The sequence below is a fragment of the Rana temporaria genome, chromosome 10, assembly GCF_905171775.1.
Source record: "Rana temporaria chromosome 10, aRanTem1.1, whole genome shotgun sequence".
Classification (NCBI taxonomy): domain Eukaryota; kingdom Metazoa; phylum Chordata; class Amphibia; order Anura; family Ranidae; genus Rana; species Rana temporaria.
Genome location: NC_053498.1, coordinates 44622809 through 44650745, shown reverse-complemented (window position 1 = coordinate 44650745; position 27937 = coordinate 44622809). Strand labels below are relative to the sequence as shown.

The 27937-nt window shown below is 49.3% G+C and overlaps 1 protein-coding gene across 3 annotated transcripts in view; it reads right to left on the bottom strand.

Moving 5' to 3' along the window:
* LOC120916549 (polynucleotide kinase 3'-phosphatase) overlaps window positions 1-27937 on the bottom strand; it is a 777425-nt gene that overhangs the window by 705947 nt on the left and 43541 nt on the right. For all 3 annotated transcript variants that reach the window (XM_040327595.1, XM_040327596.1, XM_040327594.1), the window contains exon 2: window positions 9723-9888. In XM_040327595.1, coding sequence (XP_040183529.1) covers window positions 9723-9888 — 166 coding nt within the window. The remainder of the gene's footprint in view (window positions 1-9722; window positions 9889-27937) is intronic.

Genomic DNA, 27937 nt, shown 5'->3' with positions numbered 1-27937 from the left:
GGATTCCGGGGGCTCCCCTTTTTTGAGTTAAATTTAAAATTTAAGATTATTTTTCTCAACTAAGTTGGATTTATTATGATTTGAGTATATCTCTAAATTAAATCCTTTTGTCTTGGAGATGTTCTCCCTCCCCTCATTGTAAGCATTGCTTTGGGACATCCCATATAGTAATGAATGCCGCTCTGTGTCCCGTGATGTAACGATAAAGAAAAAGAGATTTTTAATACAGCTTACCTGTAAAATCTTTTTCTTGGAGTACATCACGGGACACAGAGCTCACACCCCTCTTTTGGGGACCATTTTGGGAGGCATACTGCTTGCTACAAAACTGAGGTACTCCTCCTATGGGAGGGGGTTATATAGGGAGGGGCATTGAGATTGCCAGTGTCCATCACCTGAAGGTACTCCATATAACCCATATAGTAATGAATGCCGCTCTGTGTCCCGTGATGTACTCCAAGAAAAAGATTTTACAGGTAAGCTGTATTAAAAATCTCTTTTTTACCTTGCTATAGCGGGCGCTCTATACTATACTTTGCAGCTTGCTTTTGAGGCACTCTGAAGGCAGGAGGAGCCAGAAGCATCGGTGAGTGACCCCAGAAGTGGAGGATCTGGGCTGCTCTGTGCAAAACCATTACACAGAGCAGGTAAGTATAACAAGTTTGTTAAAAAAAAAAAAAAAAGAAAATCACTTTAAAGACTCTGTGCAGGGAAGATCAGCATCTGAACCCAGGGAAAGTGGAGGTAATAGAAGGCATTACCACTGTGTATGGATATTTAAGAATAAATTGCCTTTTTTTTTTTACATATTAACTAAATTGTACACCACACTTTTTTTTTTAAGATTATCCGATTAGTCGATCAAAACAATAAATCGGCCAACTAACCAATTATGAAAATAATCGTTAGTTGCAGCCCTAGAAAATACCAACAGGTCTTTCGAACAACCTCTCCTGCAGAGCCAAGAGAGCTTTCCCTACTGCTAGCAGTTCCCTGAAATTTGAGGAGCGGTCTGCCTCCTCCGGTGACCAAGCTCCCTGGGCCTGCCAGCCCCGAGTGTGCGAACCCCAGCCCCACACACTGGCATCTGTAGTAACCTTCACTGGAGCATGTTGTGCCCAGTTCTTTCCTCCCTGCAGGTGTTCCCGCTGCTCCCACCAGGAGAGATTGAGAGAATCTTCTCTTGGAAGTTTAACTAGTTGATCCAGAAAATCCTTCCTCCGATCCCAATGGTGCAAGAGAAACACCTGAAGGGGTCTGGAGTGTAATTGGGCCCAGGGAACTCCTGGGATAGCTGCGGTCATTAAACCCAATAACTGCATGACCCGCCGAAGCGAGGTCTGTGGGAGCAATCTGAAGGCCTGCACCGCGAAAAGAAGTTTCAAAACGTTCTCATCGGGAAGAAAAAATTTCTGAGCAACTGTCACAAACTATGGTGAATGAGAGTGAACCACAACTGCAGAGAATTAAATCACCTTAAAGGAGGCAGTAGATTTCTCTATGTCTTATGACATTCAGTATTGGACCCCAGGCGTCACTCTTAATCTTAGGCGAAGAGTTTGGGATGCAGAGAGGATTGCTTTTAGAAAGTAGGCCAGGAGGTGTTATTGCATACCTACAAGCACTAGTTTAAAATTGCATATGTAAACATGTTTCATATCCCGGGCAATAGGACGTACTCAAGGGTTAACAAATGTCATGCACGTAGCTTAAAGTGGTTGTAAACCCTTATTTTTCACTTTTACCTACAGGTAAGCCTATAATAAGGCTTACCTGTAGGTATAAAGAATATCTCCTAAACCTGTACGGTTTAGGAGATATTCCCCTCGCAATGCGCCGCTGATTGCAGGGGGGAATCCACGGCGAAAGGACCGGCGTCCGCCGGACCCCGACGATTTTAAATCTCCCGCGCGCACGCGCGGGAGTGACGTCATCGCCGCTCCAGCCAATCAGAGCTGTAGCGGCGATACCCAGAAGACACGCCAGAGCAAGATGACATCTCGCTCGGCGTGGACCAGGTAAGTGTTCTTCACCTCGTTCCGAGGTAAGTATTTCATAATCAGCTAGTATGCGGTGCATACTAGCTGATTATGCCTTTTGCCTTGGAGGTTGGAAAGAAAAGAAAAAAAAAAAAAAGTTTATGCGGTTTACAACCGCTTTAAGGAGATTCTGTATTAGTATAATACATTTTGGAGAAAGGCACTTGGTAGTTATATGAATCCTTTAAGAATCTATGTCGCTTTAAGATATATAGCTAGATTCAGGTAGATGGGCGCATCTTTGTGCCGGCGTAACGCAACGTATATGCACTACGCCGGGATAAGTCAGAGATGATTCACAAAGCACTTGCTCTCCACGTTGCGCCGGCGTAACTTAAACGTGAAGGCGTAAGCCAGCATTAGTGTAAGTGGGTGTGAACTTATGCAAATGATAGCCTGAGCGTGGAGCAGTGGATTACGCCCGGCGTATCTTCCACGGAGCATGCGCAGTGATGTCGACGTATGATTGCTTCATTGTGCGCATGCTCACAACTACGCCGGCCGAACTTCCTGGTTTACGCCGGCTTACGCCGAGCGCATAAATACGCCCAGACATGCGCCCGTCCGACGCAAAATTACATCCTGCTTTTTCTCCCCCTGAGCAAGGTAATTTTGCTGTGCTATGGCTGCTACAGTCAGCAAGAGGAATTTTTCTCCCCAGGAGAGGGCAATCGTCATTGCTGCCATGGAGAGATACGAGACCTTCCTCCATGGTGCCCAGAGTCGGGATACCAGCCGCGCCAGGAAGCAGGAAATCCTGGATACGATCGCGACTCAAGTTAGTGCCCTTGGCAATGCCACCCGCAGCGCCAAGGACATTAACAAGAAAATGAACGACATGAAGCTCCGTGTGCGGGAGAAACTGTCCGCCATTTGGAGGCACCAGAGTGGCACGGGGGGCGGACCACCCTGCAATATTATTTTGACCCCGGATGAGGAGATGGTTGCCCGGTGTATACAGAGGGAGCAGTTGGAGGGAGTTGAGGGCTTTGTATCCCGTGATGAGGCCTCGAGGACAGGTAAGTGTTTTATATCCCCTATCCGGTGTGTAGCATGTGAGGGGGTGGAAGGGAACATGTGACAAGTGTGTGGGTCCCCCAACATGTGACTGCTTTATGTCATCCACAGATGTGCAGGAGGGAGCGGGCCCATCTGCTGCCAGTGGCCGTCCCACCACATAGTCCCCGGAGCAGCCTCAGCAAGACGCCCAAGATCCAGCGGTGGAGGGGAGTGCCCACACCTCTCCTCTCAAGGAGGTGGTGGAGGAGTCGGTGGACCTAGGGCAGATAGGCCTGATTATAGAGGAGTCCAGTGTTCTGCCTGGGCCCTCTCACAACTCCCCTCCCATCAGGGGAAGCCCCTCTGTGTCTGCCACCAGCAGGGGAACCCCCTCAAGGGGCTCACCCTACACCCGCTCGCAAGCGTCTTCTGCCCCAAGAAAGGCGACAAGGAAGACCAGGGGTGTACCCATCAGTGTCCAGGACCAAATAGCCCTGGACCAGGGCCAGCAGACCCGGCATATGGGGGAGATAGCCGGGCACCTGCAGCGGATGGCACATAACACTGGCCAAATATATGATGCAGTGCTGGATGGCAATGCCAATAGTGCTGCAGTGGTCACCTGCGTGGGGGAGCTGCAGGCCACCACTGTAAACCTGGTGGCCGAGGTTCAAAGCCTTACTGAGGCCATCCAGACCAAAACGGCTGCCATCCAGGAGGAGGGGAGGCAGAGGCAGCGCAACCAGTGGCATAACATCACCCGCCAGCTAAGGATGCAGGCCCAGACAAATGTCTTTCTGAGACAGATTGCCGTGGCCTTGGAGGGCAGGCAGCCATCACCTGCCAGGAGTGGCACACCCGGGGATGAGCCACCTCTAGATGTCCCACTCCCCCCAGGCAGCCGAGGACCCAGAAAGCTGCCACCAGGCACAGCCCCCGTCAGCCCAAATAAGTGGCTTTATTTATTTTTACTTTTTTTTCTATGCTCAGGTCATGAGCTTTTATTTTTTAAAGCACACGGTGAGGAGTGCTGGCTACAGTGTGACTGGTGTGTGAATGGGGGGGGTGACACTCCTGCCAGTAAGGGGTGTCACCCTCGGTCGTTGGGGAGAAGTTATTTCCACGACCCGTGTGAATGTGGTATGAATGTACAGTGACATAATTGGAGTCTTGGCGTGGCGTTGCTGCTCCCAAGTCCTGCATGGTGGACTTGGGCTAATCCAATGTGATGTGGATGTGTGAGCTAGGGACCACAGTGGTGTGCATGCGTGCATTCTCCTTGTGTCATGATGAATGTGTGTGTTTAACGTGCAAACATGTCTTCTGTGAGGCGTCTCCTGACTGCTGCTACCTCAGCAGACGGGCTACCCTCGGTTAGGGGGGGGGGGGGGGACGGGACTGTGTGGTTCGGGGGTCAGGTCATCACGTAGGTCAATTTCCAGGCCCTTTCTCATTGCGTAGTTGTGTAGAATGCAACATGCACCGATGATCTGCCACACAAAGTTTGGGGAATACAACAGGGTCCCCCCAGACTTATCCAGGCATTGGAAACGGGACTTCAGGAGGCCAAAGGTGCGTTCCACCACTGCACGGTTACGTATGTGTGCAGCATTGTAGTTTTGCTCTCCTGTGGTTTGGGGAGTCCAGTATGGAGTCATGAGATGGGGTCCAAGTGCATATGCAGAGTCACCTGGAAGGGAAAAGACAGGAGGATGTTAGTCGTGCATGTGCCCCTTGTGATGTCTGCATCATGGGTTCGGACAGTCATGCCTGACACCCATGTCACTCACCAACCAGCCAGCTGTCCCCATACACGTTCTGTTCAAAATCCGTTGGGATGGTGCTTCGACGGTATATGTAGCTGTCGTGGCTGGACCCTGGGTGTTTGGCACGGACATGCCATATGAGGCATTGGGCATCGGCTATCACCTGTACGTTGATGGAATGCCAGTGCTTCCGATTGCGGTATATGTGCTCTGTGTCATGGGGGGCCGTAGTGCCACATGTGTGCAATCAATGGCCCCCACAGTGCGTGGGAATCTGGCAATTCTGTAGAAATCCGCCATTTCCTTCTGCTGCAGATGCTCCTGGGTGGGTCTGATGATGTGGTGGGACATGCGTTTGAGGATTGCAGGGACAACCTGGTGCACACATCTGCTTATGGTGGATTGTACGCTGAAAAGATCCACTGGCGAGGAAATGCAGTGTTTCCAGTACCTTGACCAGTGGCTGCACTGCATGTGCACGATGTGTCTTGCTGGTGATGTCATCATACAGGGTTGTGGCTAATTCTAGGATGGCATTAGGGCTGAATCTGAAGATGCGATACACCTCAGATTCACCCATGCCAAAGACGTCCATGCGCGTGCGGTATATCCTCTCCCGTGCCCTCCTACGAGTCGGTGGACCCATTAGTAGTGCTAGGACCACGGCTGCCCCTGGCATGTTGGCACACAGATGTGTTGTCCTGCAAGTGTGGTTGCTCAGCTCGTCCGTAACGGTGCTGCTGTAGCTGCTCTCCAGCTGACCTGTGCACGTCTGGTGCAAAGATATTCCAGCTTTTTGATGGAATACCTTTAGGCCTGACGTACGACTTGCGCGCACCGCGCGTAGCCTGCGTCGGGCACACTTACATGCGTGAATCGGCGTATCTCCCTCATTTGCATATTTGAATAGGAAATCAATGTGAGCGCAAGATGCGTCGAGCGTTAATATGCGCCCACGATATGCCGGCGTAGGAAAGTTACGTCGGTCGGAGGAAGCCTATTTTCAGGTGTATCTTGTTCTGTGGGTACGGAACATAAATACGCTGGCGCATATGTACACTTACGCCGCGTATCTGTAGATACGCCGGCATAAGTCTTTCTGAATCTGGCTAAGAGACTTACTAAGGCGTCTTTATTCATATAATCATCATGAGTACTACGATAATAGTATGAATCCACAGTGACTATCTCCAAGTAAGAAGGTAATTTAAACACAGCCGGTTTCAATATATACAGATGGTATATGCAGTATGACAACAAGGTAAATCACAAGCATTGAATGTATAGTTTCAGAGGGTACTTATCGGTTCGCAGAGGATGAGACTTCTTAGTAATAGGGTAGTTTTGTAGTCGGCAATGGTTTTAGGGAGTGAGAGTCCGCTCCAGGTAAATTTGCCAGCATGTCCCCATAATAAGTACATTTTTGATGGCAGCGTGGAACCCGGTTTGGAATGTGTTAAATGATTGGGGGCAAGCAGAAACCCGTAGTTTGATGGGTTCACCAGGCTACGGCCAACAATAAAGGAACGCCGTGTTATGGCAGAACAGCGTTTTTATAGTGCCATAACATGTGGAAGGGACAGTGCACGTTGCGCTCAGCCCTTCCGCGTTCTAGCTTGGAACGCACTCGGCACCGAGCAATGACGTCAGTGCACGGTCGCCGAATGCGTTTCAGCGTGCAACACAATCGGGATAAAGCGAGGACGTCGCTTACAGCAAATTAGTCTATTAGATAAACCCAGAAAAAGTACGTTCCGGGAGGGTACCAGACAAAACTTCCGTTGGTTGACTTTCCACCCTAGATCCTGAAAGGTCCGCAAAACCAACTGCAGATTCCGGATAAGGGACTCTGTCTCGGGCAAAGATCAGAAAATCGTACAGATATGGGACAACCGATACACTTTGTATCCGAAAAAAGGCCACGACTCGGCCATGGGATTTGTAAAAATTTTGGACGCTGCCGAGAGACCGAAAGAGAGGGCATTGAACTACCAATGACTCGGCCCGTTGTCCATGAGAATCGCAAATCGGAGGAACTTTCTGTGGTTCTGGCAGATTGGAACAAGATAAGCGTTGTGAAGATCCAGGGTAACCATGAATACCTCTGGCCATAATAGATTCCTCACAGAGTAAATGTTTTCCATCTGGAAACGTCTGTAGAGAATATACTTGTTCAGAACGCTCAAATTGATGACCATACGGAAGCCGCCGGAGGCCTTTTCTGAACCAGAAAGACGTGGGAATAAAATCCCCGGAAGTTTTGATTTTCCGGGGCAGGTGAAATTACCCCTTCTGTTTTCCCACATGGAAACTAGATCAACATGGTTTGCCTTCTCTCTTGGTTTCTCGGCAGATGAGAAGAAAAAAATCTCTGGGGTGGAAGATTTTTGAATGCCAACCTGTAACCCCTTTCCAATGTTTGAAGGATAAAAGAATTGTCGGAAATCTTTGCCCATTCCTTGATGAAATGGGAACCTTCCCCCTACCCCTATCCTGGCGTCACTGGGGATTTTTGGAAGGGGCTGAAGCAGTAAAGAGAGTCCCCTTCTTTTGCTTACCTTTGTTAAAAGACCACTTTTTCTTCGCCTGTTGGTTCCAAATGTAGCTTTGTTTTGGAAACCACGAAAAGTCTTCTTATTCTTTTGAGAAGAAGGGAACCGTTTACTCTCTCAGAGGAACGAGCTAGGACATCCACCAAGGAGGAACCGAATAAGAGCTTGCCTTCAAAGGGAATGCCGCAGAGCTTGTTCTTGGAGACCAGGTCCCCCTCCTAAGACTTAAGCCAGATTGCTTGTCTGGCTGAATTAATGAGAGCAGGAGACCTTGCTGTAGCTTTAACGGAGGATGCAGCTGCATCAGCCAAAAAGGCTACGGACTTGGGCTGCATTCACACCTAGGCGTAGGAGATTTGCGGCATTTTGTACCGCGATTTGCCACGACAAATTGCGGCGTTTTGTACCACGATTTACCGTGACAAAACGCGTCATTTTTATCCATGTTTTTGTAGTGGTCATGGGAAACGCCGAGGCCGCCCGATACTCGCGACAAAAAAGGGTCCGGGACTTGTTTCAGCTTCAGGCGTTCGGCGTGGAGATGTGAACCATCTCCATAGAGAACAATGTTATTTTTCCCCTCCAGCGTATTCTAGCGTCGCGCTACAGGCGACAAAACGCCTAGGTGTGAATGCAGCCTTAGCAATGAGTGGGAGGGACTCCCTAATCTCCTCTTTGGGGGTGTCAGACGAATGGAGCTCGTCCACACACTGAACCCATGCATCTAAATTCCTAGCCACACAGGTGGATGCTGCAACTGGACCCAAGGATAAAACTGAAGCATCCCAGGCCTTATGTAGCAAAGAATCGGCCTTCCTATCCATTTGCTCTTTCAGGACCCCTGAGTCTTCAAACGACAGGTCCGACTTCTTAGAAACCTGAGACATAGGGGCATCTAGCTTAGGACATTTAAAGTTTCTTCAATTTCAGATTGAAAAGGAAATCTTTTGTGCCCTTTAGATTGGAACACTCTCCTTTCCGGAACTAGCCCTAGATGAAAAACAATCTTCACAAAAAAAAAAAAAAAATTATATCCATCTGCCTGATGGATATAATTTTTTTTTTTTTTTTTGTGAAGATTGTTTTTCATCTAGGGCTAGTTCCGGAAAGGAGAGTGTTCCAATCTAAAGGGCACAAAAGTCTGGCTCTACAGTTTCCGCATTTCTTTTGCATTTTGCATCGGTCTATCCTAGAAAAGAACAGAAACAAGAGCCATAAGAACAAAAGCAGGACCACACCAAAAAAAAAAAAAAAGGGTCCCCTGCTGCATAATTACAGACAAGGGCTTACCTTGGGGGTAGTTTGGGAACCGGAGGCTGACGCTGGTTCCATCCGAGCAGGTGCTCCCTCCTCAGGCCTATCTTTAAGCTCCATTGGCGAGTGGTGATCGGCCGAGGAGAATAGGCTGCTGTCCCAGGCAGCATGTCCTCAATGTACTGCGCAATGTTCCTTATGAACATGGCACCGGAAAATGCGTCATGTGACTTCCGGTTCCGGCGCCATCTTGCCGCGTCACCAGAAGTCCTCGGACGCCATTTCGGTACACCTCGGTGAAGCCGAGGAAGACAAGGTTTCCACCAGCAAAGCTAGGGAGAACCTGAAGGAAGTTGCCATTTACCCTTACAGGTGAGCAAGAACCTCCAACAGAGAACCCTTCTGGCTGACAAAAACGGGGACTGAACACATCCAGAACTTGGCCACAACCAGTACTGGATGTTGCCAGAGCAGGGGGGTCCGCCAACCACAGTAACCAGGCCTAGGAAAAAAAAAAAAAAAAGTGTCGGTGCTCCTGGAGGGTCTGGAAACACAAAACAACTCAAGGTCAGAGGAAAGGGAGGGGCCTTTTAAATTGTATCCGATTTGTGTTTCCTGTAGAGGGCGGAGCCAATCATCTCTCGTAGCTGCCCTGGAAAGTGAATAGGAGTGGGGGAAATAGGATTTTTTATAAAAGCTTACCTGTAAAATCCTTATCACGGGACACAGAGGTCCCTCCCCTCTTTTTGGGATCTCTCTCTCTGAGGGGAGGGACCTCTGTGTCCCGTGATAAGGATTTTACAGGTAAGCCGTTATAAAAATGCTATTTTTCATTTGATCTTTAAATAGGCTATTCATTTGCATTCTGTTATTTTGGGCTGAAGCTCTGCTTTAAATCTGTCTCAAACAATAATGAACTATGATCATCACTTGCAATTTCTACAGTCCAGAAATGACACACAATTAAGTTGTGAAGTATGGAAGGTCACCTTACTACGATTTTAAAGGTTATAATTCCCATAGTTGTGTAATTTTTATAAAGAGTTTTATTTTGAACATTCTGAAACATACATACTTAACTTAGTTTTATAATTTCCTAAATAGTTACCCACCTTGATTCTTGGAGCATTTCCTATCAGCGATGCAGGTCTGGGGACTTCGTCCCAGAATTACAGCTACACCATTAGTGAGCTCAATAGGACTGTGTTTTTTATCCACACTTTCTAAGAAGCACTTCATTTCCAAGCAGGCAACGCTCACCAACTGAGTGCAATCCACCTATTGATACAGATATATTACAGGGCGAGAGAAGAAAAGGTGAACACATTAAAAGTGAAAAGTTTACATTCTAAAGTAACCCAACTGATGGTACAATGTGAAGTGATGCAAATTATCTTCATAATCCAAAGACAAAAAGGTGCTGAAGCAAGTTAAGAAGCTAATGATGTAAACCACATAATTGCTATAAAGTCTATTCATAAATGATTCTTTGTGCGATTTGCATAATTAATGTTTTTTGGAGATTTATCTTACTGCATTTTGAGACATTTTCAAAGATGATTTCCCCTATATGTAATGCAAACAATGGGCAAATCTTGATTGTTATTTGAATCTCCTTAGGCTTCATTTCCACTGGTGTTTTTGTAGCCACTTGTGTTAGCCTTTTTTACAGCTTAAAAACGCCTGTCCATGTTTATTTTGTAAAAAAAAAAAAATGAGCTACCGCAGCGTTTTTGAGCATTTTCTAACATCTGGCGTTTTTACAGCTCTACTCTGGAGCTTCAGAACGCCCTGGTCCCGCGTTTTTTTACAGCTCAAAAACGCCTATGCCATTTGCAGCTCAAAAACGCCTATGTGGGCATGATGCCATAGAATAACATGGACAGGCGTTTTTAAGCTGTAAAAAACGCTCAGAAAAGTGTCTGTAAAAACGTCAGTGGAAATGAAGCCTTAATGTTGTATAAAGCTGCTCATGGGTGAATCTGGTTTAAATTGGGTGAATTTTCTACAAAATGATGGATGGATCCTCATTGAAAATGCATTCAAATTCTTTGAAAATAGTAAACAAGATCCACCCACCACCCTGATAATGCAAGACTGCCATCATTTACACCAGGGGTCTCCAAACTTTTTACTTCGAGGGCCACATTCTATATTTTACACATATTCGCGGGCCGGAAACATAATTTATAAATAAATCCACAGTAGAAGAAGAATAGAATAGAATTTGACTTACTGCTGACAGCAAGATTGAATGGTGCTCCTCTATTCTTTGCTGGCACCTAAACGCTGGAGCATCATGCAGCGGGGCTAAACTTCCAGCGTGCATGAGGCTTTACATCCGTGTCACCATCATCTGTGTCACCATCAGTCTCCCCATCCATCTGTGTCCCCATCAGTCTCTCCATTCATCTGTGTCACCATCATCTGTGTCCCCATCCATCTGTGTCCCCATCAGTCTCTCCATTCATCTGTGTCCCCATCTGTGTCCCCATTCATCTGTGTCCCCATCAGTCTCCCCATCCAACTGTGTCACCATCATCTGTGTCCCCATCAGTCTCCCCATCCATCTGTGTCCCCATCAGTCTCTCCATTCATCTGTGTCACCATCATCTGTGTCCCCATCCATCTGTGTCCCCATCAGTCTCTCCATTCATCTGTGTCCCCATCTGTGTCCCCATTCATCTGTGTCCCCATCAGTCTCCCCATCCAACTGTGTCACCATCATCTGTGTCCCCATCAGTCTCCCCATCCATCTGTGTCCCCATCAGTCTCTCCATTCATCTGTGTCCCCATCTGTGTCCCCATTCATCTGTGTCCCCATCAGTCTCCCCATCCAACTGTGTCACCATCATCTGTGTCCCCATCAGTCTTCCCATTCATCTGTGTCCCCATCAGTCTCTCCATTCATCTGTGTCCCCATCAGTCTCCCCATCCAACTGTGTCACCATAATCTGTGTCCCCATCAGTCTCCCCATCCATCTGTGTCCCCATCAGTCTCTCCATTCATCTGTGTCCCCATCTGTGTCCCCATTCATCTGTGTCCCCATCAGTCTCCCCATCCAACTGTGTCACCATAATCTGTGTCCCCATCAGTCTTCCCATTCATCTGTGTTCCCATCAGTCTCTCCATTCATCTGTGTCCCCATCTGTGTCCCCATTCATCTGTGTCCCCATCAGTCTCCCCATCCAACTGTGTCACCATCATCTGTGTCCCCATCAGTCTCCCCATCCAACTGTGTCACCATAATCTGTGTCCCCATCAGTCTTCCCATTCATCTGTGTCCCCATCAGTCTCTCCATTCATCTGTGTCCCCATTCATCTGTGTCCCCATCAGTCTCCCCATCCAACTGTGTCACCATCATCTGTGTCCCCATCAGTCTCCCCATCCATCTGTGTCCCCATCTGTGTCCCCATTCATCTGTGTCCCCATCAGTCTCCCCATCCAACTGTGTCACCATCATCTGTGTCCCCATCAGTCTCCCCATTCATCTGTGTCCCCATCAGTCTCCCCACCCAACTGTGTCCCCATCAGTGTCCCCATTCATCTGTGTCCCCATTCATCTGTGTCCCCATCAGTCTCCCCATCCAACTGTGTCACCATCATCTGTGTCCCCATCAGTCTCTCCATTCATCTGTGTCCCCATCTGTGTCCCCATTCATCTGTGTCCCCATCAGTCTCCCCATCCAACTGTGTCACCATCATCTGTGTCCCCATCAGTCTCCCCATTCATCTGTGTCCCCATCAGTCTCCCCACCCAACTGTGTCCCCATCAGTGTCCCCATTCATCTGTGTCCCCATTCATCTGTGTCCCCATCAGTCTCCCCATCCAACTGTGTCACCATCATCTGTGTCCCCATCAGTCTCCCCATTCATCTGTGTCCCCATCAGTCTCCCCATTCATCTGTGTCCCCATCAGTCTCCCCATTCATCTGTGTCCCCATCAGTCTCCCCATCCAACTGTGTCACCATCATCTGTGTCCCCATCAGTCTCCCCATTCATCTGTGTCCCCATCAGTCTCCCCATCCATCAGTCTCCCCATTCATCTGTGTCCCCATCAGTCTCCCATTTATCTGTGTCCCCATCAGTCTCCCCATTCATCTGTGTCCCCATCAGTCTCCCCATCCATCAGTCTCCCCATTCATCTGTGTCCCCATCAGTCTCCCATTTATCTGTGTCCCCATCAGTCTCCCCATTCATCTGTGTCCCCATCATTTTCCCCATCCATCTGTGTCCCCATCCATCAGTTTCCCCATCCATCTGTGTCCCCATCCATCAGTTTCCCCATCCATCTGTGTCCCCATTCATCTGTGTCCCCATCCACCTGTGTCCCCATTCATCTGTGTCCCCATCAGCCTTTCCATTCATCTGTGTCCCCATTCATCTGTGTCCCCATCCACCTGTGTCCCCATCAGTTTCCCCATTCATCTGTGTCCCCATCAGTCTTCCCATTCATCTGTGTCCCCATTCATCTGTGTCCCCATTCATCTGTGTCCCCATCAGTCTCCGCATTCATCTGTGTCCCCATCATCTGTGTCCCCATTCATCTGTGTCCCCATTCATCTGTGTCCCCATCAGTCTTCCCATTCATCTGTGTCCCCATTCATCTGTGTCCCCATTCATCTGTGTCCCCATTCATCTGTGTCCCCATTCATCTGTGTCCCCATCCATCTGTGTCCCCATTCATCTATGTCCCCATCAGTCTCCGCATTCATCTGTTTCCCCATCAGTCTCCCCATTCATCTGTGTCCCCATCAGTCTCCCCATTCATCTGTGTCCCCATCAGTCTCCCCATTCATCTGTGTCCCCATCACTCATCAGGCTATCCCCAAAAATTGGTGTCCCCATTAGAGCCCCCCCATCATTTATCCGAGTCTCCCTGCACATTTGTGTCCCCATCACAGCCCACCCCCGCCTGCATATTTGTGTCACCATTAGAGCCATCAGCCCCCCTCCTCACATGTTTGTGTCCCCATAAGAGCCACCAGCACCCCCACATTTGTGTCCCCATCAAACCCCACAGATATTTGTGTCCCCATCAGAGTCATCACCCCCCCCCCCCACATTTATGTCCCCATCTGAGTCATCACCCCCCCCCCCATATTTATGTCCCATCAGTCATCAGCCCCCCCCCCATTTATGTCCCCATCAGTCATCAGCCCCCCCCCCCCCCACATGTATGTCCCCATCAGAGTCATCAGCCCCCCCCACATTTGTGTCCCCATCAGAGTCAGCCCCCCAACATTTGTGCCCCCATCAGTCTAAAACCCCCCCTCCACGTGTGTCCCCAGCAGAGTCATCAGTCCCCCAAAATTTGTGTCCCCATCAGTATGAAAAACCCCCTCCACGTGTGTCCCCATCAGAGTCATCAGCCCCCAGATGTTTGTGCCCCATCAGCGCCATTCAACCCACCCCCACACAAGTGTATCAGCCCCCCTCCTTGCATGTGTCCAGCGCGTCTCCACTCTCCATCACTGGCTGTGCACTGCAGACCTGCTGCATCTCCCGACTCCCGCCCCGCTGGTATTACACACTCGTTACTGGTTACCGAGGCGGGAGGCGGGAGCAGGGAGGCGGCAACAGGTCTGCCCTAAACACCTCATTGGCTGCTGGGATGCCGTGGTCCCAGCCAGCAGCCAACACACACAGTGAGACGCCGGGAGGGATTGCGGGACCTGCGCTGCATATTGCCTGGGGCGAATATGCAGCGCAGGTTCCACAACTAACAGGGGAACTAAGGATTCACGCTGCGGGCCGGAATAAATGGCCTGGCGGGCCGGATGTGGCCCGCGGGCCGTAGTTTGGAGACCCCTGATTTACACACACACAGTATTCATATTATCAAGACTATGTTACCTTGCTAATACAGAAACTAAAATAACATTTTCCCTAGACTTCAGCATTAGAGTGCTTATGCAAGGCGATACAATTGTGATAGATTTATGATGAATTTCTAATTTGAAAGGAGATGTGGAAGCAGTGGCGTCACTAGGGTTGGTGTCACCTGGTGCGGTATAACATGGTGTCACCCCCCCACCCCGGAAAAGTGCTGTTGCAGCGGCGCTTTGCGGGTGATTTTAACCCTTTTCCGGCCGCTAGCAGGGGTTAAAAGCTCCCCTCTAGCGTCCGAAAATGGCGGCGCTTTACCGCCGATGCACCCAATGCCGCAGTGTAAAAGGGGCCTAACCGAGGGCTCCAACACAATGAGTGACGTCGGCACAACTCTGCCCCCACACTTTTCATTATCTGCTGTCCCCAGGGACAGATCTGATCCAGAGATCCCACTGTATGGTGATCTCTGGATCGGATCTGTCCCTGGGGACAGCAGATAATGGCATCATTGGCATTGATGATTTGATTTGGATTTTGGAACTGACCTGCTGACACGGTGTGTTGTTTGCTGGACCGGATCTGATGGGCGCAGAGAAGATGGCAAGATGCTGCTGTGACCTTAAACTTGCTGGATGCATCTGATGTGGGTGTGGGTCACTGTCTGTCTACATCTGTGCTGTGGTCATCCCCCCCCTTTATCAGACCAGATTAGGGCAGCTCCACTCAGCTACCATACCCCCCCCCCCATGAAACCAGCTTGCTCAGGGTGGGTGTGACACATGGGGGGGGGGGCACAAGGTGGTTTGCTAGACACAGCTATAGATTATATATATATATATATATATATATATATAATTATGTAATATAGCTGGTCCAGCCGCCCCCTCCCCCCACCAGACCAACTAACTCAGCTACTGTGCCTATTAAATCTAATATAATATAATCTGTGACCAGCAGCACCGCCCCCCCCCCTCATCATCATTAGACCAGCTCAGGGTGGGAGTGGCTCAGTCAGCTAATTTAAATTATATAGTGAGTGTTGTCTGTCTGATAAGGGGGGGGGGCTGCTGGACACAGATATTATATTAGATATAATAGGCACAGTAGCCGAGTCAGTCCTCCATCACAGGGGCTGGTAAACAGTGAAGGTGTCATGTAGGTGGAACTTGTTCTGGTCCCGGCAGTGGCGGCTGGTGCTCAATTTTTTTTGGGGGGGGGCGCAAACAAACGAAAAAAACAAACAATTGCAGCCTCACTGTGCCCATCAAACGCAGTTACTGTGCCCATCAATTGCAACCACTGTGCCCATCAAAGGCAGCCACTGTGCCCATCAAAGGCAGCCACTGTGCCCATCAAAGGCAGCCACTGTGCCATGCCATCAAATGCATCCACTGTGCCATGCCATCATTTTTCGCCACTGTGCCCATCAATTGTCACCACTGTGCCATGCCATCAAACGCAATCACTGTGCCATCAATTGTCGCCACTGTGCCATCAATTGTCGCCACTGTGCCATCAATTGTTACCACTGTGCCATCAATTGTCGCCACTGTGCCATCAATTGTCGCCACTGTGCCATCAATTGTCGCCACTGTGCCATCAATTGTCGCCACTGTGCCATCAATTGTCACCACTGTGCCATGCCAAACGCAGCCACTGTGCCATCAAACGCAGCCACTGTGCCACCAATTGTTACTACTGTGCCATCAACTGTCACCACTGTGCCCAGCAATTGTCACCACTGTGCCATGCCATCAAACGCAGCCACTGTGCCATCAATTGTCGCCACTGTGCCCATCAATTGTCACCACTGTGCCCATCAATTGTCACCACTGTGCCCATCAATTGTCACCACTGTGCCCATCAATTGTCACCACTGTGCCCATCAATTGTCACCACTGTGCCCATCAATTGTCACCACTGTGCCCATCAATTGTCACCACTGTGCCCATCAATTGTCACCACTGTGCCCATCAATTGTCACCACTGTGCCATGCCAAACGCAGCCACTGTGCCACCAATTGTTACTACTGTGCCATCAACTGTCACCACTGTGCCCAGCAATTGTCACCACTGTGCCATGCCATCAAACGCAGCCACTGTGCCATCAAGTGTCGCCACTGTGCCCATCAATTGTCGCCACTGTGCCCATCAATTGTCGCCACTGTGCCCATCAATTGTCACCACTGTGCCCATCAATTGTCACCACTGTGCCCATCAATTGTCACCACTGTGCCCATCAATTGTCACCACTGTGCCATGCCAAACGCAGCCACTGTGCCACCAATTGTTACTACTGTGCCATCAACTGTCACCACTGTGCCCAGCAATTGTCACCACTGTGCCATGCCATCAAACGCAGCCACTGTGCCATCAATTGTCACCACTGTGCCCATCAATTGTCACCACTGTGCCCATCAATTGTCACCACTGTGCCCATCAATTGTCACCACTGTGCCCATCAATTGTCACCACTGTGCCCATCAATTGTCACCACTGTGCCATGCCAAACGCAGCCACTGTGCCACCAATTGTTACTACTGTGCCATCAACTGTCACCACTGTGCCCAGCAATTGTCACCACTGTGCCATGCCATCAAACGCAGCCACTGTGCCATCAATTGTCGCCACTCTGCCCATCAATTGTCGCCACTGTGCCCATCAATTGTCGCCACTGTGCCCATCAATTGTCGCCACTGTGCCCATCAATTGTCACCACTGTGCCCATCAATTGTCACCACTGTGCCCATCAATTGTCACCACTGTGCCCATCAATTGTCACCACTGTGCCCATCAATTGTCGCCACTGTGCCATCAATTGTCGCCACTGTGCCATCAATTGTCGCCACTGTGCCATCAATTGTCGCCACTGTGCCATCAATTGTCGCCACTGTGCCATCAATTGTCGCCACTGTGCCATCAATTGTCACCACTGTGCCCATCAATTGTCACCACTGTGCCATGCCAAACGCAGCCACTGTGCCACCAATTGTTACTACTGTGCCATCAACTGTCACCACTGTGCCATCAATTGTCACCACTATGCCATGCCATCAAACGCAGCCACTGTGACATCAATTGTCGCCACTGTGCCCATCAATTGTCACCACTGTGCCATCAATTGTCACCACTGTGCCATCAATTGTCACCACTGTGCCATCAATTGTCACCACTGTGCCATCAATTGTCACCACTGTGCCATCAATTGTCACCACTGTGCCATCAATTGTCACCACTGTGCCATCAATTGTCACCACTGTGCCCATTGTCACCATTGTGCCATCAATCATCGCCACTGTGCCATCAATTGTCACCACTGTGCTGCCGTGCCCATCAATTGTCACCACTGTGCTGCCGTGCTCATCAATTGTCACCACTGTCTGTGCCATCAATTGTCGCCACTTTGATTCCATCTTTTTGGATCAAACCGGCCGGCGGTGGACTCTTTGGACACCCCCAAACCCCCCCCCCACCTGTTTCTATTATGCCTGCCGCGGTGGAATCACCCCCCTACCCGCACCTGTTCCTAGCCGCGGCCGGCGCCAGCCGAAGTCTGGAGACAGAGAGGACTGACTGCAATCATCACAGCAGGTGCCGTGCCAGCCGTCAGGACAGGTCACTCACACGTGCAGCCAGCCGTTGAGCAGCCGCCGCGCCGCCCGGGCGGAGCTACTGAAAGTGCTGTGTGTGTGTGACGTGCCTGATGTCACATCATCACACAGTCACAGTGCAGAGGCAGGCGCAGCGAGGCGGAGGAAGAAGAAAGAGTACCCCCACCTGTTCCTATTATGCCTGCCGCGGTGGACACCCCCCCCCCCCCGCACTGTACAAAAGTTAAAAGTACAGTCGGATAGACACACACGCGGCGGCGCTGGGCATGTCATCCATCTTAAAAATAAATTTTTTTTTTTTTTTTTAAATGTCAGGATGGTGTCACCCCTCTAGCGGGTGTCACCCGGTGCGGACCGCACCCCCCGCACCCCCCTAGCAACGCCTCTGTGTGGAAGTGCACCAGAGAATATTACAGAAAATTAGGGCTGCACGATTCTGGCCAAAATGAGAATCGCGATTCTTTTGCTTAAAATGAAGATCACGATTCAATTTTTTTTTGACTGTGGTAATATTCATTATATTATAAGGGACAGTGGTTGCCGGTATTTTAAGTCCACTCCTCGGATCACAGGCCCCCCCTTTAATAGAATGACTGCAAGGTCTGGGCCTGGCTGGGGTAGTTGACGCTCACTGTGGTCAGTGGTGTTCATGATACATTGTATACACTGCTTAACGCAAGGAAACTCACTGTGTTTTGGAGACTGTAGTGATGGGTGACACCTGCTGCGCACACACACACACACACACACACACGGGCTGGTTACCTTCTGCTGCCTCCTGGTCATGTCGGTGGGCTGTTTGGCATTGGAGGGATAGGCGATATCAGTATATGAATGCAGATCGGTATGAACGGTGATCGGTATGCATGATCATCAGCTGACAGCCCACTCCGCACATGGCCGCCCGTGCTGCTCGTATCGCCGGCTGGATGAGTTCCCCCCCCCCCCCATGAGTCATCCATCCCCGCTCCCCCTCCCGGGGTCCTCCGCCGCATGATCTCGGCCTTTCACGACCTGACGCCCCCAGACTACAGAGCCGCCCACGTGTGCGCCAAAGAGCTTGCTGACCCCGCCTCCCACCGAGGCATTCTCCAGGACGCGCTGATTGGCAGCGGGGCCTGTAGCCCGGGCTCGAGGATGCCGCGCTCGGATTGGCTGGCGCGTTCTGTACACTGTAAGCCGTGTGCTCACCCCGGGCAGGACATCTCAAAAGAATCGCCTGTCATCCCGCGGGGAGATCGTGGGCGGGGAGAATCGAAATCGCGATTGTCTCCGCGATTAATCGTGCAGCTCTACAGAAAATGTTAACCTGTTCCCTCCAACGTCACACATATATGCAGCATTAAGGAGATGATCTCCTTCCATAGCACTGCATACAGGTGAAACTCGAAAAATTTGAATATCATGCAAAAGTTCATTTATTTCACTAATGAAACTTAAAAAAGGTGGAATACATGATAGTTCAAGCCATGATTTGTCATAAATTGATGATTATGGCTTACAGCTCATAAAAACCCCAAAGCCACAATCTCAGAAAATTAAGAATATTACATGCAATCAATAATACAAGGACCTCTGAAAAGTATAAGCATGCATATGTACTCAGTACTTGGTTTGGGCCCATTTTGCAGCAATTACTGCCTCAGTGTGGCATGGAAGCCATCAGTCTGTGACACTGTTGAGGTGTTATGGAAGACCAGGATGATTCAATAGCAGCCTTCAGCTCTTCTGTATTGTTCGGTCTCATGTCTCATCTTTTATTTATTTTTTTAAACAAAAAGTTTTTATTTATGTAAAACAAAAACAAAGAAAAATCACCAGGCAATGGTAATACATAAAGCAGTAATAACAGTAGCAGCGAGTACAAAAGATCTCATACATATAACACAGTGAGATGATTATCCATGCAAAAATATCTTCTCAAGTAAATAAACAAGTGGTTCAAAGCGTAGAATTCAAATCAGAAGTCAATTGGGCAGTAACACTTGAGAGTACCATGATCCCCCGCTACATGGAGTATGGGGATTAGGAACCAGACAAGCAACAGTTAGGGGGTGGAGGTGGTGAAGATGGGTTCCCATACCAGGGCAAAAGGGAAGACCCCCACTGCTGCACCAAGGAGCGCAAGACAGAGGGGGAGGGGTGGGGGGGGAGACAGGCCGCACATCGCCCAACACAGGGAGAGTCGTGGTCAGAGCTGTACCCTAGCTAGAAGGTCCCCACATGGCTCCCATATCAGTCAACTGCAATACTGAAGAAGAACAACCAGGCACTCCCAACACTCCACCCCCCTAAGCCAATACCAGTTGCTCCTCATGCACCCATGCCGCCCAGACCTTATTAAACTTCCCCAGGCAATTACAACCCAGATAGGCGAGTTTAAACAGAGGAAGGTCCGCATTAATTAAAGCTTTCCACTGCTGTACTGAGGGGGGAGAGGACTACTTCCACCGTATCAAGATTGCCTTCCTAGCATAAAAGGCTGCATAAAAAATAAAGAGTTTCTTGGAGTGAGAACCATTCAGTGTATCTACTATCTACTAGCAATGGCAAAGGGTCACAGGGCAGACTTAACTTACTGACAGATCTAATGACAGTCACTACCCCCTGCCAGAAAGATTGCATCACAGGACAGGACCAGACAACATGAAAAAAAGATCCCTCCTCACCTCACCACATCGGGGGCAGACGGGACTTCGTTGCGGATATATTTTAGCCAGGCGCTGGTGGGGGAGAAATAAGCTCTATGTAGAAATTTGACCTGAGTAAACCTATCCCTGGCAAAAACCACCAGGGAGAGGTACTGCTGAATACCCTCCTCCCAGTCATCAGCCAGCGTCGGGATATCTGCCTGCCAAACCGAAAACAGCCGAGAGACCTTGGAGGTGTCCAAACCCACCAAAAGAGTACAGGGCAGACAAGGGCTTAGTCTCGTCCGCCGCACCCAGCAGGCGTTCAACCCCCGTAGTCTCCAACACCAATAGTCCAGGGTACCTAAAAAACATCTGGTTTGGCAGTCCCCTCCTCTGCTTCAACTCATCAAAGGTAAGGAGTTCGCCCGACGAAACTATATCCGCAAGCGTCTTAACCCCCAAACGGACTCACAAAACAGAATCGGGGATAGAGTGGAAGTGCGCCAGCCGCGGAGACCAGCCATTGGGCTTCTAAACCTTGGTCCGGACAACCTCCCAGACCCCCAGGGTAGTCCTCATCGAGGGTGTGATGTTAGGGTTAGATCTAGGTCCCCGGTGCATAAGATTACGCAGCTCACAATAGGATTCGAGCAGCGCAGCTTCCAGAGTGGACGCTGGGTTAGCTGGCTCCTCCGATAGCCACCACTTGAGTGTAACAAGGACCGCAGCCCAGTAGTATTTCTGGAAACAGGGCAAGGCCAGAGCAACCGGCAGCTGCAGGGTGGACCTGGCAATCCTAGGGGTACCACCTTTCCAGATAAAGGAGGTAAGTAGACTATCCAGTTTCTAAAAAAAAAAAAAAAACACACGCATTTGGAATAGGTATGGGGGTCTGTCTAAAAATGTACAAACATTTCGGAAGGACGGCCAGGTTGACCCGACCGACCGGAGGTAAGGGGCAGTGTCTTCCAAGCAGCACACCTCTGAGTCAGGAGGGACAAGACCGGAGTCAGGTTAAGGGGAATGAACTGCTTCAGGTCCCTGTGGATCTCCACTCCCAGATAACGGAACTGTGAAACCCGTCGCAGGGGGGTATCCACACAGATCGACGCCTCCGAGGGGTTCAGTGCGAAAAATGACTTCCCCCAGTTAACACATACACCAGAAAATCTGCCGAACGTATCAATAAGTGCCAGGGCCGCTCCGAGAGAGTCAGAGGTGTTGCGCAAGTATAGCAGAGTGTCATCCACATAAAGAGAAATCTTTTCTTGAAGTGGGCCTATAGGAATACCGCAAACCGCCAGAGAAGAACGGAGGAGAATCGCCACAGGCTCAATAGCCAAAGCAAAAAGGGCAGAAGACAAAGGGCAGCCCTGCCTAGTACCCCTGTGGAGGCGAAAGGGTGGGGAAAGAATCGACCTCATGCGGACCCTAGCAGTGGGTGACCTGTACAGGGCCTGCACCCATGATATAAACCTGGGTCCAAAGCGGAACCGCCGCAGGACCTCCCACAGATAATTCCACTCTACCGAATCAAATGCCTTTCCAGCATCTAGGAAGGCAACTGCTTCGGACTCGGCCAGGGAATCCTGTGCACCCAACACTGTATATAACCTTCGGAGGTTTATATCCGTGCCCTTACCGGGCATGAAGCCGGTCTGGTCTTCATGCACCAAAGTAAGGATGACGGTATCCAGTCATCTAGCCAGAACTTTAGTGAGGACTTTAGCGTCCACATTTAGGAGAGAAATGGGCCTGTAGGAGGCAGAGTTCGGGGGCCTTATCCGGCTTGGGGATCACCACAATGACCGCCTCAGCCATGGAGGGAGGGAGGCTGCCATCTCTCAGGGTTGCGACAATCATAGCATGGAGCCTGGGTGTCAGCAGCTCCCCGTATTGCTTATAGAATTCCGGGGGAAGACCATCCACTCCCGGAGTTTTCCCCGCCTGCAGGCCCCCCAGAGCCTGCTGCACCTCCTCAAGAGTTATTCCACTATCGAAGCAAACACGAGCCTCATCGCTAAGGGTCAGGAAGGCCAACTGAAAATAGGACTTTGGACCACAGAGCAACAGACCAAGTCAGTTTTTCTTAAGCCCAGGTAAGACACTTCTGGCTTTGTTTGTTGTTCAGGAGTGGCTTGACAAGAGGAATACGACATTTGAAGCACATGTCCAGGATCCGTCTGTGTGTGGTGGCTCTTGATGTACCGACTCTAGCCTCAGTCCACTCCTGGTAAAGTGCCAACATTTTTGAATGGCCTTTTCCTGGCAATCCTCTCCAGGCTGCGGTCATCTCTGCTGCTTGTGCACCTTTTTCTTCCACATAACTTTCTATTAATGTGCTTTGATACAGCACTTTGGGAACATCCAACTTCTTTTGCAATTACCTTTTTAGGCTTTCCCTCCTTATGGAGGGTGTCAATGATGGTTTTCTGCACAACTGTCAGGTCAACAGTCTTTCCCATGATTGTGATTCCTACTGTACCAGACTAAGACAATTTAAAGGGTCAGGAACCCTTTGCAGGTGTTATTAGCTGATTAGAGTGGGACACTGAGTCTAGAATATTGCACCTTTTCACAATATTCAAATTTATTGAGATTGTGGATTTGTGGTTTTCATTAGTTGTAAGCCATAATCATCACAGTTATGACAAATCACAGCTTGAACTATCTTGCTTTGCATGTAATGAGTCTATCTCATATTAGTTTCACCTTTTAAGTTACATTAGTGAAATAAATTAACTTTTGCTTGATATTCTAATTTTGCGAGTTTCACCTGTATATATGCACACCTGTGTTAGTGCTGGAAGCGTGCTCCCAACACAGAGACTGTGACCGACAGCTCCTGGCCAAATACTAATGATCAGGAAGGAACAGTCACCGATCAAATGATCAGTGTCACAGGCTTGTCATTGGCTATTTACTCTGTAAAATCTGTCCTTGTACTCTCTTTATAACTCTTAACATTGTATCTTTTTGTCCTAGCCAGAGAGGAATAAAAGATAAAAGAGCTAGATCAGGACTTGATTTAAGTTAAAGCTGGTTTACACTTCTGGTCGTGCGTGCCATAGTGGATCGCATTTTAACCACATCAATACTGGGCACTTTCGCCCCCTTCCTTCCCAGACCGATTTTCAGCTTTCAACTCTCTTGCACTTTCAATGACAATTGCGCGGTCATGCTACACTGTACCCAAATTAAATTTTTATCATTTTGTTCGCACAAATAGAGCTTTCTTTTAGTGGTATTTATGACTTTGTTTTTTTTGTTTTTTGTGAAATAAGTGAAAAAAAAGAGCGAAAATTTTGAAGGGAAAAAAAAATATTTTCTTCTTTCTATTTTAAAAGCAATCCAATAAAATCAAATTTTGTCATAAAATTTAAGCCAAAATGTATTCTGCTCCATGTTTTGGTAAAAAAAAAAAAAAAATCCTGTGTATAACTGGTTTATGTGATCACGGACAGATGTACACAAATGATCATGTACAGATGTGCGCAGGTGATCACGGACATGTGTGCAAATGATCATTGGGACATGTGATTTTACTGTTACATATGTGGGGGACAGGTGTTTTTACTATGTGGGGACAGGTGTTTTTTACATTGTGGGGACACTAGGCTGGTGATCAGCGAGTAAAAAACAGCTCATACTCACTGATCACCAGCTGGGCTGCAGCCATCCACTCTCCTCTCCTCACCAAAACTTCTGTGTGAGGAGAGGAGAGCCAATCGCCTAGCAACCGGCTCTGTGTTTACATCACAAGATGGCTGTGATGGGACACAGCCATCATGTGATCAGGAGGGCCAATCAGAGAGCCCTCCTGCTGATTTGAGATGCGCCATGTCCGGGTGACACAAGTGCATCGGTCGGGGCTGCACATGAACGCGGGATCCCCCTCCTTCTGAGGGACGTTCCCGAACGTCCACCCGGCCGTATATATGCAGTGGTCGGGTGGAAAGTAGTTCCATAAGAAGATCATCTAAGTAGCCCACGATGGCAATGCCTCACTGTCTCAGCAAAGCTAGGATCGGGGCGAGCACCTTTGGACACTAGTCCAAAAGGAAGGGCCACAAACTGATAGTGGTCTTGCCCTATCGCAAAGCGCAGAAATCTCTGGTGACTAGCGCAATTTGGGACATGCAAATATGCGTCCTTGATGTCCAAGGACACCAGAAAGTCCCCCGGATGAAACGCAGCCCACCACCGAGCGAATGGATTCCATGCGGAACTTCCTTAGTCTCACGAAGGCATTTAGGGCTTAGAGGTCCAAAATTGGACAGACCCCGTCCTTCGGGACCACAAACAGATTCGAATAAAATCCCTGAACGGGTACAATTACCCCGCAACAGTAAGTCTTGCACTGCCCCTAATAGGGCAGACCGACAATCCGGAAGGAGAGGGAGACTCGAGGGAAAGAATCTGTTCGGCGGACAGGAAAGAAACTATCTTGTACCCCGTAGAGACCACCTCACAGACCCACTGGTTGAAGAGCAGGGAGGTCCACCGAGCTGGGAACCTGCAAAGCCGTCCCCCCACCCATGAGTCGGGCGGAGGCAAGACTTCATGCTGTGGCGGGTTTGGATGCCGGCTAGTTCGGCTTACGCACCCATGGACATTTCTGTCCCCCAGCTGAGCCTTTGTCGGCCTGGGAGGGTTTACCCGTGGACCCTAACTGACAAAAAAATACCGCTTCTGAGTGTGAAACGAAGGACCCGACTTACGGCGTGGCTCCTTCCCTTTGGTGGACTCTTACCCCCAGTGACATCCTTAATAATGTTGTCCAGCAAGGTAACCAAAAAGCCTCCCACTCTTGAAGTGTAAATCTGCCAGGGCTTTTTTGGATGCTTAGTCAGCCGACCAGCATTTCAGCCAAATCAGGCGGCGCAAAACCACCACCGAAACAAACAGAGGCTCTGGATATCAAGGGGGCTGCATCCAGTGTAGCATCACAGACATATACAAGGCCCTGGACCAACTGGTCAGCCAGTCTAAAATTCAGGAGGGAGCTGGTGCTCCTCCACAGTCTGGTGCAAAACCTTGGCCCATTCAGTGAGTGTCTGAGATACCAAGGTTGCAGCCACAATAGGCCGCAATGCAGACCCCAGCATGGTAAACGTGGAGCAGGTCAGCAGCTCAGAGCTCCCATGAGTATAGTACTTGAAGGCAGGGGCTCCTTCTATAGGGAGAGTGGTCACCTTATTTAACCAGGGGGGGGGGGGGGGGGTGTCAACTACCGGAGGAGAAGCCCATTTTTTCTGTCCTCAAAAGGGTAATGGACCGCCAGGCGCTGAGGAACTTCAAAGGACTTCTGCAGCTTTTCCCATTCCTTATCAATGAACTTGTCAAAAAAAGACACACAAGGAAAAACCTTCACAGAGCAGTCAGACTTGTGAAACCCAAAAAAGACTGAACCCTCAGTGGATGCCTCAGCTGCACTATCCAGCTTAAGGGATTTCCTTACAGCATTGATAAGCGCACTAACACGTGCCCTGTCCGGTACTGACCCAAGTGAGGAGTCTTCCTCACAAGGAAGGTCCTGGTCCACAACCTCAGAATCGGGGTCCTGTGCCGCAGCCAGGCCCAGGTCAGAGCATTCCCCAGGAGATGGTGGGGGAGGGGCCGCTTTTTACCCCCCTTATGCCCGCATGCCTCTTCCACCCTGGCAACAAATGTTTCCAGGACTGCCGACAAAGTGTCCATAGGAACCGCAGGAGCATGTTTGGGGAAGAAGGGCCAGATACTGACTCCATAACAGACAGCTCTCAGGGAGCTATTCAAGACCTGAAAAAGCCACCCGCCTTGCTGCGCTGACCAGAGAGTTACCCAGGGGACTCGCCAACCCAGCAAGACACTGCTCAGCGCCGCTGCCCACCCTCTGTACACAACGTGTGCTATGAGGGAAAAAAAGAGATTTTTAATACAGCTTACCTGTAAAATCTTTTTCTTGGAGTACATCACGGGACACAGAGCGGCATATTCATTACTATATGGGTTATATGGAGTACCTTCAGGTGATGACACTGGCAATCTCAAACAGGAAATGCCCCTCCCTATATAACCCCCTCCCATAGGAGGAGTACCTCAGTTTTGTAGCAAGCAGTATGCCTCCCAAAATGGTCCCCAAAAGAGGGGTGGGAGCTCTGTGTCCCGTGATGTACTCCAAGAAAAAGATTTTACATGTAAGCTGTATTAAAAATCTCTTTTTCTTTATCGTTACATCACGGGACACAGAGCGGCATTCATTACTATATGGGATGTCCCAAAGCAATGCTCACAATGAGGGGAGGGAGAACATCTCCAAGACAAAAGGATTTAATTTAGAGATATACTCAAATCATAATAAATCCAACTTAGTTGAGAAAAATAATTTTAAATTTTAACTCAAAAGGGAGCCCCCGGAGTCCGAGGGTCTCAAACTGCAGCCTGCAGCACTGCCTGCCCAAAGGCTGTATCAGTATTCCTTCTTACGTCCAACTGGTAGAATTTTGTAAACGTGTGGACAGAAGACCAGGTTGCCGCCTTGCAAACTTGAGCCATAGAGATCTGGTGGTGTGCTGCCCAGGATGCGCCCATGGCCCTAGTAGAATGAGCCTTTAATGATAACGGAGGAGGCAACCCCTTCAAGCCGTAGGCCTGAGTGATTAACTGTTTAATCCACCTTGAGATGGTGGATTTTGCAGCTGCCTGCCCCTTCTTGGGCCCATCCGGTAAGATGAACACCACATCTGTTTTCCGGATCTTCTCTGTAGCTTTAAGATAGGCCTTCATGGCCCTGACAATATCCAAGGTATGCAACAACCCTTCCTTTCTGGAAGTAGGTTTCGGAAAGAAGGATGGTAATACCAAATCCTGGTTTAGATGAAAACTGGATATAACCTTTGGTAGGAAGGAAGGATGAGGGCGGAGAACGACCTTGTCCTTATGAAAAATAAGATATGGTTCCTTACAGGATAAGGCTGCCAGTTCCGATACTCTTCTGGCGGAAACTATGGCGACCAAAAATACCAACTTCCTTGTCAGTAAAACCAAAGGAATTTCAGCCAACGGCTCAAAAGGTTGTTTCTGTAAACTTGACAGAACAAGATTTAAATCCCACGGACAAATTGGGGATTTAACTGGAGGATTAATACGTAAGACCCCTTGAATGAAGGTCTTAACCAGCGAGTGGGTGGCCAGCGGCCGCTGAAACCACACTGACAAAGCTGAAATCTGTCCCTTGATTGTGCTTAATGCCAGTCCTTTATCCAC